Source organism: Chelonia mydas, chromosome 6 (genome assembly GCF_015237465.2).
Source record: "Chelonia mydas isolate rCheMyd1 chromosome 6, rCheMyd1.pri.v2, whole genome shotgun sequence".
Taxonomy (NCBI): domain Eukaryota; kingdom Metazoa; phylum Chordata; order Testudines; family Cheloniidae; genus Chelonia; species Chelonia mydas.
This window is the reverse complement of record NC_051246.2, coordinates 64155322-64167803: the sequence shown is the minus strand read 5'-3', so window position 1 is coordinate 64167803 and position 12482 is coordinate 64155322. Positions and strand designations below refer to the sequence as shown.

The following is a 12482-nucleotide window of genomic DNA, read 5'->3' as shown; positions in this document are numbered from 1 at the left end:
CAGCTTGCGAGTTTGTGTGCACAATATAGTTTAACTCACAAGGGGAAATCAGCAGAGGATCTGAGAACCTCACTGACTATTATAAGCAGAAGGAGGATGGTACAAGTGGAGATGACCCAGGCTTGGGACACCAGCCAGACCTCAATTCCTTGTAGGAGGTGGCTGCTCAGGCAGAGCTGACCAAACTGCAGCTCTGCAGAGACCAAGAGGCACATGACCACCAGGTACCGATGGCAGAGCTGAGAAGGCAGCCAATGAGGCAGCAGGGGAGTGAGCCCACCAGTGATGAATGGAGGTAATGGAAGCAGAAGGGAGAGCAGGTAAGTGGCAAATGGAGATACATGAAATGCAGGTCGGAGGACTGGAGCAGCAGAAAGGCATTCCCCAGCCTGTGGGGAATCCCCCCTAGAACTCAACCAGCTGTGACAGACTGTATAGAAGAATATTTAACGGCTTTTGAAAGAATATGCCAGGCCTATGGCAACCCTAACCAAAAAGTCTGAACTGGTCCCCAAAATGTCAGATAAATCTTTCTGAGCTGCCATATGAGAGAAGTCTCCTGAAGCAGTACAGGTGGTCACTCAGGCTGCTCATCTGCATGTGCAGGCCAGAATGGATATTGAGAAAAAAGCCCCAAATAAATAGGCAGAGATCTGGTCCCAGATTTGTTCACAAGAGGATGGAGGCGAGGCCAAATTTACCCTAAACAGGTATCCTCCAAGTAGCTCCAATTACAAACCCCTGACCCAGGATGAGGGCACAAGAAAATGTTGTGTGTGTGACTCTGAGCACATAAAGAGGTACTGCCTCAAGTTCAAGCCCCATCCTGTCCAGGTTAACACAGAGGTCCCTGATGGGGTATTAGTAAACTTTGTATGGTCTGAACCCATCCAGGTAGACAAGATATTCATCGAAGATGCCAAAGTAAATGGTAAAAAGAATATGACATGCTCCCTGGGGAAAATGTAAAGCTCTTTGCTTCATGAACTTTTAAAATCACAGCACCCATAGCCCACATACAGCTGGAGTCGGAGGATGAAATATAATTTAAGAGTGGGAACTTGGGATGGTATTCCAGTGGACATTTTGGTTGGAAGTGATATAATATCTGTGTCTAAAGTTCTTACTGTGGTAACTGGCAGTGGGAAAGCGTGCACCCCAGAAACCCTTTGCTTAACTTAGGTGAGGGACAGAGGAAACAGGGAAAGACACTGTGCCTGCACTGCAGGGTGGAGATACATTCCAGGGAGTGGGTGTCAGTATAGGAGCTGACTTATTTTTCCCTGTGAGTGCTCCACCCCTGCTCTGTCCCAAGACCCTGTCCCTCCCCTCAAGCCCCCTGCCTGCCTGCTACTCTCCGCCCTCCCACAAGCACCTCCCTCCAACTGCTGAACAGCTGTGGCTGGTGGGTGCTGAGCACTCACTATTTTTTTTTCCAATGGGTGCTTGAGCCTCTAAGCACCCACGCAGTCAGTGCCTATGGGTGTCAGCTCCTCTCACTGAGGCAGCCTCCAAATCAGCCAGAGGCAAGCAGCCTTTGTTAAAGATCAGGACACAGACCCTTCCCCAGAGCATTAGGGAAGCAGTTTATAGCAATGCCCCTACAGAGGAAAATAGGAGGGAAAAATCTTTTTTTTTTTTAAATGAAAAAAGGAAGAGGGTAGGATATAAAGGAAAGCCCCACTGGGAACAAACAAGGGCCATGGGGAACCCCACAAGCAGCTCCTAGTACCAAATAAGCACAGGGCAGTGTTGTTATGTTTACCCCATGACTGTCAATGTGCAGAGAGGACATTTGAAAAACTTCAGAGAAGTTTTTATTGGCCTGGTATAAACCTAGCAGTAAAGGAATACTAATACTGTAAGTCCTGTGACTTGTGCAAAAGTGGAAAGAGACTACAGGTCTCTGCAAAGCCACAATGCAACCATTACCGGTAAAGGGAGAAGCAATCCACAGGGTTGCCATGAACATTATTGGTCCATTCCCTAAGCTGTCCAAAAATGGGAAGAAATATATATTGATGGTAGCTGACTTTGCTACCCCAGGTACTCAGAGGCAGTGGCCCTATCTAAGGCAGAAAAAGTGGCAACTGCACTCATTTTCACAGTTGTTAGAGTGGGTTTTTCCAAAAGAAATATCACCAGTTTGTGTGTCAAATTTCACATCCCACATTCTCTCACTGTGTAAAAGATGTGGGCTAAAACAATTAAAGTCTACCCCATAACACTCAAAAGAAACAAATGGGTTAGCTGAAAGATTTAATGGGACACTCAAATTCATGCTAACAGTGTATGTACATAGAAAGGCAAGGGACTGGGACATGCTATTGCATTATCTATTGTTTGCTTACAGAGAAGTACCTCAAGAATTGACAGGGTTTGCCCCTTCAATTTCCTATACAGAAAAAAGGTCAGAGGGCCCACTAGATCTGGTCAGATTCGTGGGAAGGGAACAATGACTCAGAAGGGCAACCTGTAACTGAACTGGTATCTAATTTCAGGGCAAAGTTATAATCCATTATGGAGCTGGTAGAGCGTAACCTTGAAAGAAGCCATGTTGTACAAAAAAGCATGCATGTGAAAAAGCATGTGAAAGAGCCTTTGATACCAAAACTTCAGACACCACTTGAATTAACATTGGTATGACAGCTGCAGAAATTTTCTTTAGAATATATATCCAACCTGATTTCTCTGGCTCCTTGTCTTCTTCTATGGTTTGCTTCATTGCTTCTCTTTGCTGTTGAAAGCTCTTTCCTTAACGTATAAAAAAGGTACATAAAAGCAGTTAGCACTGGGAAACAATTCCTATTTCCTTTTACAAGCAAGATGCCAGTTTTCTTTAACTGATTTCTCAGAATTACACAATTACACTATTATCATAACTCTCAACCTGCTACGGCCCAACTGGTACACACTGTGTGACAAAGATCCAAAACGAGGGACAATGTGTTATACATGAAACTTAAATTTTATGGAATTCATTCTTTTAGGGTAAATAACTTTCTATAATCTCAGTTTCATGACTACAGTTAATGTATATAATTTTAAACAACGGAAGTAAGGAGATGGTGAATTTGTGTGGAATGTAGGTAACTGACTAAAGTGTAATCCTTCAAGATAAGGGATATTTGGAGGTACAATTAATTTATATTTCTGCATGTGAAAACCAGAGAGTTCTATTTGCAGTTTGGTTGTAGTGACCTAATTAAGCAAATGGACATTTATGGTTAACTTTTCACAATGGTGCATGGGACCAAGCTGTATGACTTTTGCAAGCAACTTTTAAAAAACATACATTCCTTTTAAAATCTAGTTTTGTGCTCAAATATACCAGTATTGTCACATCCGTGGCAACATCAGTAAGTGCACCTATGCATACATACTTAGGGCAAGTGGTGGTGTAATACAGTAACTCCCCACTTAACATCCTCTCGCTTAACGTTGTTTCGATGTTACGTCCCTGCTCCATTACAGAACAGGCTCATTTAAAGTTGTGCAATGCTCCCCTATAACGTCGTTTGGCTTTGTCCACGGCTGGCAGCCCCCCCCCCGCCCCAGTACCTCCTGCCTGCCAAAGGACCCTGCGGATTAGTGCCTTCCCTCTGTTCCCCCCGCCTCCTGCTCGCAGCAATCAGCGATCTTGCAGCGTTCAGGAGGCTGCGGGGAGGAGCGAGGACACGGCGCGCAGCCTCCACGCTCCCTCCCCTGCCTCCTGAACTCTGCAAACCAGCTGACTGCCGCGGGCAGGAGCCAGGGGGAGGCTGCGTGCCACATCCTCGCTCCTCCCCCCAGCCTCCTGAACATCGCAAGTCAGCTGATTGCCACCGGCAGGAGGAGTGGGGGAAGGCACTGATCCGCGGGGTCCGCTGGCGGATGGGAGGCACTGGAGGGGAGGATGGGGGGGGGCGGCGTGTAGAGGAGCCAACCTGTTTAATACCTGTATTAAATTGCTTGTTTAAAATTGTTTTAGATGTATATAATGCCTTTTGTCTGGCAAAAAAAAATTTCCCTGGAACCTAACCCCCCCATTTACATTAATTCTTATGGAGAAATTGGATTGGCTTAACATTGTTTCGCTTAAAGTCACATTTTTCAGGAACATAACTACAACATTAAGTGAGGAGTTACTGTATAGGGAACAATCCTGTATTGTTAAGGACAGGGACTGGATGATCCAATAAGATATTTCCATCTTTAACGTCTATGATTCTTAAATGGAAGGATTCAGCTCTTTGAGAAATACCATGCAAACACTTATAAAAGGAGAAAGTTATTTAGAAAACTGTAGTTCACTGTAGCGTTCCCAACATACACCTCTCAAGGAAGAGGAGTGTATCCTTAGTATTACTCTGAGCCATTCTGCTTTGAAGAGTGATTATAAAAGAATGGCATTGTTTCGCAAAGATTTTCATATTAAATATGCTCAGTTTGCAAGTAAAAAATGTGGATGTTTTGTGTTTTTTTCTGCTATAAATTCCAGCCCTGCAAAATCAGCCTGGACTTACAGAATCAAACTGGGTTTCTTTTCATCTCATCCAAACACCACAAAGTAATGAAGTCACACTTGTGAAACACCTCTCTTCAAATTATTTCTTGTTCACCATATTGCTGCCAATGGATTTGCATTGCATGGGTGTAACAGATAAGATCTTAATAAATAACTCTCTTGCTGATGCTCCACAATAGAAGGTTCCAATGACCGAAAATCCAATTAATCTGAAGCTCCCAGCAGTTTGAAAGAGCAATTTCTCTACCTACTGCTCTCTGTACTTACTGAGCCTAAATTTGCTTTCTCAGAGGGCGGCAGAGTAAACTGGGGTTAAAGTGCAGTGTTGCTGCAGCAAGCAGCAGAGGAAATGTGAACTCAAAGGGAAAAAAGCAGAAACTAGTGGAATGATCAGGTCTAATCTGTGATTGGCAGACATACCAGTGGATGCCTGTGTATGAGAAAATTAACACCTGCTTGCTAAGAAATAGGTAACTATTTTTGAACATGTAAATTAATTTCTATATCACAAGACCATCATAGTGGTTCTCTTTGCTCAAAAGAGGTTCAAGCAAGAGATGGACATTTAACGAGCCAAACTCCAGGATATAGAAGTCTCTTTCAAGACTTTTCACTTGCTGTAGTAGCTTGTATTCCAAACAATGGCACCTCAAAATTTCTGCACATCTGTTTTTGGTTACATTGCACTGTACCTGGGATAAGGCCTGCCAAAGGCTGATTGTCTTCATCTCCATCTCGGTAGGCCTGCCACCAGTTTGGATCTTCTTGGCTGATCACATGGAGTATATCTCCCTTTTGAAAAGACAGACCTAATTCTCGGCAAGGTACATAAGGATCATCAGAAGGATCATAGTCAAAATGTGCTTTCACGTGTATCTAGGAAACGATATAAAAATAAAAGGGAAAATATATTTAGTAATTCCAAGGATTCATATCCCCTAAAACATTCTCTCTCTTTGGCTGTGAAACAAAATCTGTGACAAGTTGCAATTTCAATATTTGAGTCAGTCTCTTGTATGCAGGTATGGACGGCACTACTAACATATGTAAAATGGTGGGGAAAATACAGCTCTACCAATTTGGGGGAAGGTTAGAAACTGAAGATGAAGGCATGAAAATCCTTTCATACAAATGACTATGCGCCAAAAACACTGAGGTGAAATAGTTCAATCCAGTTAACGAAGTTAATGGAGACACACACAGGGGTTTTGGTGGTACTTTTAAATGCAAATTCCTAGTTTTGCTACTTAATTTTGGCTAAAAGGGACGACTACTTATCTGTAGTTCTGCTTCTCTGAAGACATCATTACACTGGACTCTGATTCTTGTGTTAGCACTCTTTATCACAAAGCCTATACAACTCCCTTAGCTCAGATTTTTTTCTCTGACCAGATACTGATTTAATTCCTTGAGATCCTGGAAGGGTCAGGGTCCTCCTGGCTTTTTTGCTCATCAGGAAGTACCTAGCATAAAATCCATTTCCTTTTTCACGAAGTGGCACAAACTGATGACTGTCTTTGCCAGGAGGGACTGGATTTCCTGCAGCATTTTTTCCTGACACTGAGAAGAGAGAGAGAATTCTTGGGCACTGACAATCTGGAAGTATTTCTGAAATCCTGATTTAGTTGCTTCACCGAACTGAGTTTGCACCATGTGTCCAAGGTGGCCAGGGCTGACTAAGTGTAAAAAGCTTTTAAGTTTGCTCCAAGCAAGGATATCCTGGCAGGATGCTGAAAGTAGCACATATGGTACACATTCTGGAACCCTACAGCTTTTGCTGCTTGTACGAACTGGGCTTAGAACCAGTCAGCTTCTGCAGCTGTTGAGGCTGACCACCCTGGAGCTGGGATCCTTTGAAATCAGTTGTAGATGGCTTATAAGAAGAAAAACTTTTCTTTTGCATCTTTTAAATTAGGGCCATGAAACAGGTCCAAGACACTAGTATGCATGTTATTTTTCCCCTCTGTAAAGAGGCTTGCATCTGCTTCCCAAACAGGTTCCCTTTGGCATATAGCAGGTCCTTGAATTTCTTCTGCTGGAAATTAGATGTCTGCAGCCAAGCTGAAGGAATCCACTCAAAGTAGCAGCCTTTGCAGCCATATCCTGCATTACAGGATGCTCACATCTGACATAAGGCAAAGTCTACACCATAATGGATAATTTCTCTGAGTTCCTGGTAATTCTCTTTGGAGGAAAATCAACCAGGGCAAAGGCCTTCTACAGCTGCCACTGGCCACACAGGCCTGGTTGAGCCAGGTGCAGTAGTCACATAAGGAATATGTGATAAGGCGAAGTAGGCTAAAGCATGGATGAGTAAAATCCAGGATACGCAAGGTGGTAGAGAATTGAAATTAAGTGTGCTGAAAAGGTGTGCCAAGAATAAATGCACCAAATCACTAATATTACAGCAACCGAACACCGAGGCCCCCTAAGCAGACAGCCCGAAGCACTGGAAAATGTACTGCAGCACAGAGCTAGGTGTCACAGAGCACAAAACCCAAATTAATAAGGAATTTAGCTAACAAGTATAAAAGATATGCCTGATCCTCTAATAGCCACACAAGACTAATCACAGCAGGAAGTTTCTTCTCTAGGTGTGCTCAAGAAGGAACTGGCATAGGCAGAGGTATATGTAGTCCGTCACGGGTAGTGCATGACACTGCTATTCCTCTCTAGTGCCAAAAACTACTGTGCTATGGGAATTCTGTTAGATTTGTGCTAAGGAGCACTAAACTTGTGAAAAGCCTAGATCCAGCCTACAGACAAGGCAAAACTCCCCACCAAGACAGTTGAAGATGGATACGAGAGGCACACATTTCTGCTTTCCCCACCATGCTGCATTCTATATAGGTAAACAGGGGTTCCAACTGCTATAGTATCTTTGGGAAGGAAGGAATCTATTCCCTTTGCCAAAAAGAGGTAATTCTGGAATACAATTTGAGAATTTGTAGCCAAATTAGTTCCTTAAACAGGAAAAAAGTCTTTTTAAAAAAAGGTCTGAAAACAGGGAGGCCTGGAACCATGCACCCGCTTCTGTGAAGGCAAAAATGAAACTAGCTGGCTTGTCAGAGGAGGGGCATAGTCACTGCCAGGAAGGTTGACGGGTCTGACCTTGTCTCCAAGCTGCAACAGTTTGAAAGTTCACTGTGATAGACTATGGACTTTAGAAAATACTAACTATCTAATTAAGGGAGTTTACCAAAGTGCTATTAGTCACAGGTATGTGGCAAAACAAAAAAATCTCACTTCACACTGCAGAAGCCATCTTCCATTATACAACTGTTTTTCACTACGTAATAATTTAAATAGGAATTATAGTCACAGAACACACACAGTAGTTCCATACATGCTGAAAAGATTGGTGAGGAGAACTGAGAACACACACTCCTTTTACAGAATGTGAAAATGCAGTTAATTGCCTATTTTTATGAAGGTAAAGAAAATTCTTAGAGGCAGTATTGTATGTGCAGTAGAATTTGCTTATAGTCAAATAAGGTTTCTGGGGAAGAGATCACTTCATTAGTACCAGAGTTTTATTACTGTCTGAATTACAGTTTTCAACACAATGGTGGCTATATGTAAGAAACAAATTGACAGATTATAAATTATAAAGCCAGAAGGGACCACTGTGATCATCTAGTTTCCTGCATACCACAGGCCATAGGACTTCTGTGAATTAATTCCTTTTTGAAAAACATCCAACTTGATTTAAAAATTGCCAGTGATGGAGAATCCACCACAATCCTTGGTAAATTGTGCCAATGGTTGATAAGTGTTAATTTTTTTTTTTTTACCTTGTTTCCTGTCTGAATTTATCTAGCCTCAACTTCTAGCCATTGTGTCTTACTATACTTTTTTCTGCTAGATTGAACAGCCCACTATCCAATTTTTGTTCCCCCTCCTGGTACTTACATGATTAAGTCACCCCTTAACCTTCTCTTTGTAAAGCTAAATAGACTGAGCTCACTGAATCGCTCACTATCAGTTTATAGCATGTTTTCCAATCTTTTAGTAATTCTTGTGGCTCTTGTCTGAACCCTCTCCAGTTTATCGACATCCTTCTTGATTTGTGGATACAGTAGTCCAGTAGTGGTCACATCAGTGCCAAATTTACAGATTATTAATCATTTATTTATGATTTCACAAGCTCTCTCTGATCTTTAAAAAAAAAAAACACCACCACCTTTTTATTCTTTGTCATTTTTCTGCTCAGCCCCCAGAAAGACGTTTTTCTAATATTTTGGAAATTTAAACTGGATTAAGGAGATAATTACAGGTCTCAGGTTACTTTTACTGACCTTCAATGACAGCAAAAAACCTACAGGCACATAAAGAGTAGTGAATGCAGTATTAACTATTCTGATTGGTCAGCGTCAGATGACCAAAATTCCTTGTATCTAGATCTGTGTTTCATTTTAAAAGTAGTACAACTCCATAGGAATGCATTAAAGGTAACAGAGATTTCATTTTTACTGAAAGAAAAGGAGTACTTGTGGCACCTTAGAGACTAACAAATTTATCTGAGCATAAGCTTTCGTGAGCTCCAGCTCACTGCATCTGATGAAGTGAGCTGTAGCTCACGAAAGCTTACGCTCAAATAAATTTGTTAGTCTCTAAGGTGCCAAAAGTAACCCTTTTCTTTTTGCGGCTACAGACTAACACGGCTGCTACTCTGAAACCCATTTTTACTGAATTATAGATGAGGTTTCATTATAAGTGATGCTTGCTTATCAGTCTCCCACCATGTTACTGTAATTTAAAGGTTTTGTTCATCTTTGAATAAATGTTGCATAACGCTTTACGTAAGCTGCTATAGTCCAAGTTAAAGATAACTCAAGACACTGTTAGCTAGAAACAAACATTTTAGAAAGATCTTCAATTCACTGCTTTTTTTTCCAGATAAGTTTTGCAAGTTAAGGCACAACCCACCACTTTTTAATTCCACCCCCTATCTGTAATGGAGAAATGGATATTCTCAAAAGAAAAAAAAAATAGAACTTCAGAACATTTCAGAAGTGCAAGCAGCTCTAGATTTAGCATTTCTTACTTGTACATGTTTAGTGACTGACAGTAAGCAATGCTATATAGGGTAGGTCAACATTTGCAGCAGCAGCATGTAGAGTACAGACACTGGATGCCCAGCTAGCACACGTATAAACAGCAGAGTAGATGGTGAGACACTGCTTATGTGAGTAAAGTACAGACATGCCAGAACTCTAGTGAATATAGCCTGCATAGCTCTCTGCATGCCCAAGCAGGGCCTCCCATGTCTACACTGTTTTTAGCAGTGAAGGGTCCTGCTGCCTCCCTGTTGCAGTAAAAGACTCCAGCGACAGGGAGCTGCTGGAGCCTTTTGCTGCCTCAATGAAAGACTCCACTGCCTCCCCCCCACTAAAGTCTTTCACTGTGGTGTGTAGTCACATATACTCTACACATTGCTGCAAGCACAGACAAGGCCATAAACTGAGCACAAATGATCACATTTTGGTGGAATTGCCAAGGCCAATGGTTCTCAACCTTTCCAGACAACTTTTCAGGAGTCTGATTTGTCTTGCGTACCCCCAAGTTTCACCTCACTCAAAAACTACTTGCTTACAAAATCAGACAAAAATACAAAAGTGTCACAGCGCACTTATTTACTGAAAAATTACTTACTTTCTCATTTTGTCTATATGAAATTTTAGTTTGTACTGACTTTGCTAGTGCTTTTTATGTAGCCTGTTATAAAACTAGGCAAATATCCAGATGAGTTGATGTACTCCCTGGAAGATCTCTGTGTATCTGCAGGGGTACACGGACCCCTGCTTGAGAACCACTGCTCCAGGCAGTCACCTGTGATTATTTTCAGCAGTGTTACTCAAATCTTTGAGGTCTAAATCAATTTCTTTTGTTTCGTCCTGTAAAATGACCCACAAAAGACCTTTGTAAGCACTGGGTGAAAAACAACGGTTGTAAGATTAACATAAATTTCACTTACAACTGTCTCCTTGGCAGGAGGCGGCTTGCTCTGTTGACTGGGTATCAGCACAAACGTCAGAGTGCCATGCATGTCAGCCTGTAACAAAAAACAAGATTCCAGTAATCTACAGCACAAATACTTGACTATTTGAATTAGGGATTTCAATAAACAACATTTACTGTTTTCAAAATGCAATACAAATTCCAAGAAAATCCAGGCCCTATAATCAAATGCATCATTATATCACTATGTGGGTTAAGATTTATAATAATCCCAATATACATACATTCCTAGAGAAAAGTGACACAGTAGGAAAGACTAAAGAGCTTGATGCTGATCTCCAGATGATGGAAGCCTAGAAAGCTTGGTTGTACAAATTATTTTCTCTATACAACTTTACTGAGAAAAGATGGGGAAATTAGAGAACTACAAGGATTACAATTCTGCCACTCTCTTCTGAGTTGTTAAGAAGTCAGTCAATACTGGAAAAGAAATATAGGAGCTAAAACAAAGATGAAAATGTTCATGGTGAACTCAAATTTCTTTCAGTTATAAAACAGTGTTTCTAATTACAAGTGTAAAGAGAGTGCTTGCTTATACTGAAACATTGCCAAAATGTACATAAACAAATTTACAGTATTTTCCTCACGTCAAGGCACAAAATCATCATCCATAGAAATTATATCACTAACAGCTAAAATATTTAATTGCTAACCACAGATATTGTGCTCAGTCCTATAAAGAAAGTCAGCGAAGTCCTTGCCCTAAAAAGCTCACATACTTAAAATCCCAATCCTGTAAAGACTTACACATACACTTCAATTTACACACCACGTAGTTCTCCTGACTGACAAGTCAACTCACAGTGCTTAAAATAAAGTGTGTGTGTAAATGATTGCACAATGGGGTTCTTAGAACCTGATTTATATGGTGCAGCAAGCACTACACAATTATGTTTGCACAATCAGGTCTTATGAAAGCAGTGCATGGAGTGTGTACAGCTCATTTATACAGAAAGAGGTCAGCTGACCCTTTCACGGGACTTAGAACCAGGAATTCCTGAATTCTATCCTAAATTACATTGATTTGTTGTATGGCCTTTTGTAAAACGAGGATAACAAATTTATCTTCTGTTGCATGGATTAGCTGCTGAATGATTGTAAAGCATTTTAGAGTTAAAAACACCAGAAAATTATTATACATAAGATTATGTTAAAAGGTTGCGAAGTCAAGCACTCAAAAGTTAAGAAATCCTAGCATTAAGGTTGCCCATATAACCCTAACTTGAGCCGTGTGTGTGTGTGTAATAATACTATATAGTCTTTAGTTACACAATACTACACTCCATCTTCCATTATATGATTCTACCTGGTAGGAGCTATGTCAGTATGGAGTAAGTCAGGGGTGGGCAAACTATGGCCAGTGGGCTGGATCCTGCCCATCAGGGCTTTGGATCCGGCATGCAGGATTGCCGCCCCACGCTGCTGCTGTAAGCAGCTGGCACCAAGTCCCTGCGGCCCCTGGGGGAGGGGTGGCAGAGGGCTCCATGCACTGCCCTCGCCTCCAGGCATCGCCTCCCCCGCAGCTCCCATTGGCCAGGAACAGGGAACTGCGGCCAATGGGGGCTTTGGGGGGGAGGTACCCGCAGGCAAGGGCAGTGCATGGAGCCCTCTGCCTCCTCCTCCAGGGGTTGCAGGGATGTGGTGCCAGCCATCTCCAGGAGCGGCGCGGGGCCAGGGCAGGCAGGGAGCCTGTCTTAGCCCTGCTGCGTGCCGCTGCCACCTCGGAGCCGCTCCAGGTAAGTGGCGCTGGGCCGAGCCCACACCCCGCACCCCAGCCCCCTCCCGCACCCCGACCCCCTGCCATACCCTGCACCCCTCCTGCACCCCAAACCCCTGCCCTGAGCCCCCTTGTACACCCCGCACCCCTCCTGCGCCCCAATCCCTTGCCCTGAGCCCCTTCCTGCACACCGCACCCCTTCCTACACCCCGCACTCCCTCCCCCAGGCCTACATTC

General features: G+C 42.6%; 1 protein-coding gene across 12 annotated transcripts in view; it reads right to left on the bottom strand.

Annotated features, from left to right (window-relative positions):
- PALS1 (protein associated with LIN7 1, MAGUK family member) overlaps positions 1 to 12482 on the bottom strand; it is a 146348-nt gene that overhangs the window by 26779 nt on the left and 107087 nt on the right. For all 12 annotated transcript variants that reach the window (XM_037900262.2, XM_037900259.2, XM_037900263.2 and 9 more), the window contains 3 exons: positions 10485 to 10562; positions 5200 to 5383; positions 2683 to 2754 (listed from right to left, as the gene is read on the bottom strand). In XM_037900262.2, coding sequence (XP_037756190.1) covers positions 2683 to 2754; positions 5200 to 5383; positions 10485 to 10562 — 334 coding nt within the window. The remainder of the gene's footprint in view (positions 1 to 2682; positions 2755 to 5199; positions 5384 to 10484; positions 10563 to 12482) is intronic.